The 6,695-nt window shown below is 32.8% G+C and overlaps 1 protein-coding gene across 1 annotated transcript; it reads right to left on the bottom strand.

The window, feature by feature from the left end:
* Positions 1 to 1,362: 1,362 nt before the first annotated feature.
* LOC130827226 (internal alternative NAD(P)H-ubiquinone oxidoreductase A1, mitochondrial-like) lies at positions 1,363 to 6,251 on the bottom strand. The gene is made up of 9 exons (XM_057692887.1): positions 5,471 to 6,251; positions 4,180 to 4,393; positions 3,925 to 4,085; positions 3,456 to 3,521; positions 2,985 to 3,148; positions 2,790 to 2,904; positions 2,043 to 2,222; positions 1,785 to 1,963; positions 1,363 to 1,671 (listed from the first exon to the last, which is right to left on the bottom strand). The coding sequence occupies exons 1-8, from the start codon at positions 5,894 to 5,896 to the stop codon at positions 1,811 to 1,813; spliced, it is 1,479 nt and encodes a 492-aa protein (XP_057548870.1). The 5' UTR covers positions 5,897 to 6,251; the 3' UTR covers positions 1,363 to 1,671; positions 1,785 to 1,810.
* Between the last annotated feature and the right edge of the window lie 444 nt (positions 6,252 to 6,695).

Raw genomic sequence — 6,695 nt, 5'->3', positions numbered from 1 at the left:
GATTTTACAAGTCTTGAAATACGTTTCAAAGTCTTGAAGATAATTACGTTTATAATTAGGTTAATTTCGTAATTATATTTGAAATATTTTAATAGGTCAATGTTTCTTGAAATTATAATTGAAATATTTTAATAGGTCAAGGTTCATTAATTAACTTTGATATTATTTGAAAATAAGTTTGAATATTTCATTACACGTTTTATCTTAAACGTTTAAATATTTTATATTTGAACTTGAATTTAAATATGTGCTTAAATTAATTTGATGATTAAATATAGTACAAGGTACACATGTTTTGTTAAATATAGTACAAGGGTATATTTGATGTTAAATTAGTTGTTATGCAAATTATAGAGTTTTCTATTAATAAGATGATATTTGAATTAACACTAAAAATACAAAATGACTATTTAAATTAATACTAAAAATAGGAATTATTTTGAATGATTATTTAAACGTTGATAAATCTGGTTTGTGTTTAGTTTTCAATATCTTGTATGAGTACTAACGTGGCAACATAGCATTGGATATTAAAGACAAATTACAGCACACAATGACGAAATTATTTTAGCTGTCAATACACGTCAGTTTGATGTTAAGCTCAAGATCTTAAGGACAGGCGCAGGATGACCATGTCAACAGAAAATAACGGATATGAGCCTTCTTGTTTTTTAAGATGTGTTGAGGCGTAACATTATATATATGAGGCTTCATTTCAGAATTAAGGATACATCTCTATGCACCTCTTCTTATAACTTTCTCTCTTTAGAAATTCTCTAAGTGTTTTTAAGAGTTGTAATTCTTAGTTCATCTAACTCTTACATTTGTAATAAGCTTAAGAGTTTTAAAAAGAGTTAGATTAAGTTTAATACGCCTAAGAAGAATACTTTTCAAAGTGTTCAACTTGTGAATCTCTATTGTGAGATTTGGGATTTTTTTTTTATTAAAGGAACTTGTAATACGGTTCTTCAAGGGGAAAAACGTGGTGTGAGGAGATAGTGAGATCTTCTTGTTTGTATTAAAGTTGGATTAATAAAAGGCGTTGAAATCCTACGGGTTGAAAGAGAACCCATAAGCGGGGAGTAGGTTGGTTAGAACCGAAGCTCGTTAACATATCGTGTGTTATACTTTAAAATTTATTTTCCGCACATACGTTATTGTTTACAAATTAACTCAAAACTGTTCCAGAAAACATTTTTGACAGACTCCTCAAACTCTTGAGACAAGTTTCCAGACAAAATTTTAAATAGCCTTAACTCTCTATTCACCCCCCCTCTAGAGAGTATTCAACCTCCTATTAACTTTTACACTTATTGTAATCAATTTTGTAAATGATATAATTAAATTTCTACATCCAAAATATCAAAATTCAATCTTTCCTCTATGATTCTTAGAAAAACTCACAAAATTTGGCATCAATATTGAGAGATTCAAACAAATGGGATCAGAAATTAACAAATTTACATGCAGTTTACAGATAAACAAAAGGGAAACATAGACGTACATCCTCCGATCCATTATACTTGCAACTAATAGTGACACTTTTTCATATAACATGTCACAATCAGTTGCAAGTATTTCAGAACGGAGGTAATATTTGTGATATTTTTTATTATTTCTTTCTGTAATGGCTCACATTTGCAGCAAGACGCCTATTATAGCGGGAGATTCCTGAGATCAATAAAAATTTCACAAGAAAATTTAGACTAATTCGTAGTTCAACATAACGAAACTGTAAATATACAATCATTCTGTAATCGGAAAACAGGATAGAAGTTTCTTACAGTGGCAGGTTCTTCGATAATAGTTTCTATATCCGGCTTATGTCACGGCCAAATACAATTGTGGTCAACCAGTTAATGGCCACATAGAGTCGATTTCGCCAACTTACAACTCGAGTAAGGTACGCAGATCGCCAGATAATCCAACTAGGAAAACCTTTCAAAGACAAGCCTTTTTCTTCCTGCATAATATGAACTGATGTAAGTAACATGCTAATTGTTCTTAGGAAGAGCCTAAGTATTAATCTTTAGCATTATCACCTTGCTCGTCCTAAGATCAACCAGTGCCTTGTATCTACCAATAGTTGCCATAGATCCTAGATGCTTGTACACAAAAGGCTCTCCCATATCAATATTTGCTGCGCTGTTTGCACGCCCTCCACCCGCTTTACCAAGCTGGTTCAAAGACTTGGCTAAATATTTTCCTTGTCGCTCTGCTACCTGTTGCAACAAATAGCATTCTTTATATCATCATGAAAAATTCAACAATCGGGAAAAAAGTTAAAACATTATTTGATCTTAGATCAATGTAGCTGACGTTAGGAGAATGAGTTTACTTGTAGGGATTCACTGGCCTACCCCAAATCATCACCATCATCTGTTGGGATGGGTTATCCCACATCGATTAATTGAAGATGGTGTGTACACTTTATAAATTATAGGAGTCCTTATTCCCATTGTCATATGGCTTTGGGATGGTATATGTCTCCTTAACTTATGAAGTGTGTGCACCTCGTAATTCCCCGATAATATACTAGCATTCACAACAAGTCCAGCTGAATTTAACATCATTATCATATCCAGTGTATCCCGCTTATAGAAAACTATGATTAGGGTATGGGGAAAAAAAGGAAGGCCGCAACCTAATCCCCGAATAAAAAATAAATAAATAAAACAAAACCTGTTTTATGTTACTGAGATCAAATACATAGAACTACTCTTTATAACCAAATTGCTTTCATGTTTTAGGAGAAGAGTAGGGGAGCAAAATTCCAGTTGGAGATTTACCTGTGCCAAAGCAGGGAGAACCGGTTTGCCAGTGCTTTCGAGGAATCCTGCACAATCACCAATTGCATACATATCTTGAACACCAGGAACACGTAACCAGTCATCGATACCAATCCTGTAAAATTTGTAATTCAGCTACACAAGGGCGAAGCTAAGATCTAATCGTCATCAAACAATTATAGATAAACATCTGACCTTCCACCTGGTGACTTCTCGACTTCAAGAGTCTCCACAAAAGGTGAGGGACCAACACCCGTAGACCAAACTAACAGCCCATAGGGAACTTCTGAGCCATCACTAAGAATTAACTTGTCAGGCTGTACATCTTTCACAGTTCCACGGACTAGTCGAACTCCTGACTGATAAACAATGCAATTAAAACACAGATGAATGAAAACTGAAAATTACTTGTACCTAAGTAAGATTTATGCGGCTATACAACTCATGACAAATGATAGATTGAATTGCAGTTATGTAAACATAGAAAGTTACGAATTTTACTCAGCGGGAACGAGCCTTCATGAATAGACTCTAGACAGATTATTAAAATTTTCTAATTGAGATTCTGCTTATGATCAAATGCTTCCATAAACACATACACAAAGCTGCAAGTACTTGTATTTAGATCAGGAAGTATAACATTCTTTGGGAAGATAAATTTCTCACCTTAGTCAGTTGTTTGTTAGCATAATGTCTGAGACGGTCATCGAAGGAAGACAGAATTTCATTTGCCTGCAAATAAATGGCAATTCCGTTACTCAATAAATCACCATGTGTGGATTATGGTATATTTCATTAATACATATCCGATAAACTATAAAATGCACCCATAGCTAGCAGTTCAAGTAGAAACAAAGAGATTGTTTCGTATTGTTTCTTGATTGCAAACATCATCATGTTCAATGTCAAGGGGTATACTACCACTCAAGATCATTCGGCTTAAACTAAAGCTTTAACAAAAAAAAAAGGAAAATTGTAAAAAATAAACTAACCAAATAGGTGGATTTATTTAAAAATAAATAATAGATGGATTTCTTTTAAGCGGTCAAGTATAAGTTGGTTTATTATTAACAATTCACCCGAAAAAACTAATGACCGTAATAAAATCAACTCAATAAAAATCTGTTAATCAGACCTCAATCAAAGTGACATGGACGTAATTTTTGACATGAGCATATCTTTGACGGACATCCCTCATGATGAAATCACTGAGCTCACCACTGAACTCAACGCCAGTAGGACCACCACCCACGACAACACAATGCAGGAGTCGTTGTTTCTCCTTTTCAGAGACACCTAGCAGCACAAGAAAAGCCAGACAAACAAATGCATTGAGCTTAAAATCAACTTAAATCAGAAAGGAATGGAAGTATGGGGTGTATTTCGATACCAGGTATATCAGACAACATCAAGTTCAAGAGAAGTTTTCTTCGGATCTCTTGAGCATGATGAACTTCACGAAGAAAAATAGCATGTTGATGCACCCCATTGATTCCAAATGTGGACGCTTCTGCTCCTGATGCAACAACTAATTTGTCATATGATATTCTAAACTTCCATGGCTCCAATGACTGAGCTCCAGTAGTCACAGTCTCACATTGTACCTAACATACACAGTGCCAACCCTGAATCAACCAACCGTATAGGAACAATATTTGACTGAGACATCATCGTACCCGGTGTATCTCGCTTATAAAAATTATGATCAAGCTCTGGGGAGGAATGAAAAACCGCAACCCATACCCACAAAGGAGAAAGACAGGCCAACATCCCAAATATTGTTCAACTAAATAATTCTAATAACAACCCAATAAAATTGTATGAACACAATTCCAATGTGCTTTTTGAAAAACCCATGAATATATCCAAAGAACAAAAGAAACTTAAAAATGATGTCTCTAGACAGGAAAATAAGTGGCAGATAGCTAAAAGGTTGAACATTGGTATCCACCATTCAATATTCCAAATACTTACTTATACATTATTATTCCTTTAAAAATATTAAAATTCAAACATTTCCTAAATCAACAGCCATAGTCATGATTTCAAAAAGTTCTAAAATATATGCTCCTACCCCATACTTTAAATTGACAACTCATAACAAGAATTTGGTTTGGCATTTGGTAACATTTGTACGCTCCAAACTTCAAAACCACATACTACAATATGATGAAATTCCATGAAATTCACATAACTAACAATCATACCCACAATCAATAATCAAAAAGTTAACAACTTTATAAGCTCAAATGCCCAAATAAATTTATTTCTACTACAAAATCCTACATCATAGAAATACTTCATATTACCTAATGCCACTTGGATTTTGCATGACATGAGATGACTTTTTTTCATTAAAGAGATTTTTGACTCGACCGAAAAGTCGTCCGCCACCGAAATATAGCCAACATTTGACCTCAAAATTATTCATATTGAGAGTTATGTACTACCCATTTCCCTTTGAAATTGCCTCACTCCCTTTCTACTTTTCGACATTTTTTCATCAACATAATCTTTGTGTATTCCATTGTTACAATTTCAAAGGGATAAAAATGAGTTTTTATTGAAACTTCATATTTTCACAATAAACAACCATACCCATGAACTAAAAAAAAGTTCCAAACTTACAATGATTATTACTTAAAAAAAAAAGGATTAAAAGAGAAAAAAGGATCGTTTACCTCATGTAGTTTTGTATCAACAGATGTACAATTAGCAAGAAAATAATAAGAATTAGGTTCATTAGAAATAGCAGGTTGAATTCTTCCAATAGGCTCAGCAACAGACCTAAACTCAAGAGTACCAACACAAGTTGATGCTAACAATGGAGTAAAAACCATATGATTTCTAGGTGATACACAAACTATATCATATATTTTTGTGTCAATGTCCTTCATGAGCCTAGATCCAGCCCATCCAGAGCCCAATACCACCACTCTGGGCTTTTCTTCAGGCTTAGTGGGCCCAAGCCCAGCATGCCTTGTAACAGCAGCAGAAGTACAATACTTTGCAGGAAATACAGAGTTGTAAAGGGTTTTAGATGAAACTGAAAACTGGGTTTTAGAATTCAGATTAGAGGGTTTAAGAATTTTTCTTAAAAATGACATCTTTGTTCTATTCCTTCTATTTTTAGAATTTTTTGCATGTATTTTGTTGTTTTTGATTATGAAATGCAGAAGATTTTCTCTTTATCATATCATAACTAAAAGAAATATCAAATTGAATTTTGATTGAATTTCTCCTCTAAAACCACTAATTTGGTGTTTGGTGTTTGGTGTTTGATGACGATGAATGTGGGAAGATAATTTGTCGAGTTGAATATTCAGAAAGTGGATTGAAAAATAAATGTCTAAACATTTAAAGTTTATTGAAAATTTTTCATTGCTTTTCTCATTCTTCCCCTATTTTCTTGGGAGGAATCTTCTTTATGAAATCAGCAAAAAACAAATAATAGAATTTGGGTATTTATCAGATTTGATGTAACATGTGGCAGTAATTTGGATATATAATAATTTGACATGAACCTTACATTTAATTTTTTTTGAAAAATTATTGTAAATAATTCAATCTATTTTTCATTATCTATCAATAATTTTACCTTTTGAAAATTTTTTAATAATTCAAAATTTGCTTTCAGTTTTTTGCTAATGGAACCTTTAGAAAATGACCTATTATATCATGTTACCTTTTATTTTCTCATTGTTTATATCTAACCTATTTCTTATTACATGTCAATAATCCCACCTTTTGAATTTTATTACCAATGGACCTTTTAAGAAGCTAAATATTCAATTTTTCTTTGCCACTAGTTTATAGTAATCCAACTTATCTGATTCATACATGTTAAGTCTCTTTTAATTTCTTCAACACATTTTATCTTCAATTATTATCAAAAACTCTACGATT

This window comes from Amaranthus tricolor, chromosome 11, assembly GCF_026212465.1.
Source record: "Amaranthus tricolor cultivar Red isolate AtriRed21 chromosome 11, ASM2621246v1, whole genome shotgun sequence".
NCBI lineage: Eukaryota > Viridiplantae > Streptophyta > Magnoliopsida > Caryophyllales > Amaranthaceae > Amaranthus > Amaranthus tricolor.
This window is presented reverse-complemented; position numbering and strand designations above follow the sequence as displayed.

Excerpts from the sequence above, each read along its gene's own strand:
- LOC130827226 (XM_057692887.1), bottom strand. The coding sequence starts at position 5,896 with ATGTCATTTTTAAGAAAAATTCTTAAACCCTCTAATCTGAATTCTAAA. Across the intron at positions 3,522-3,924 it reads TCCATGTCACTTTGATTGAG|GCAAATGAAATTCTGTCTTC; the intron begins GTCTGATTAACA and ends ATTTATTTGCAG. Across the intron at positions 1,964-2,042 it reads TTGATCTTAGGACGAGCAAG|GAAGAAAAAGGCTTGTCTTT; the intron begins GTGATAATGCTA and ends CATATTATGCAG.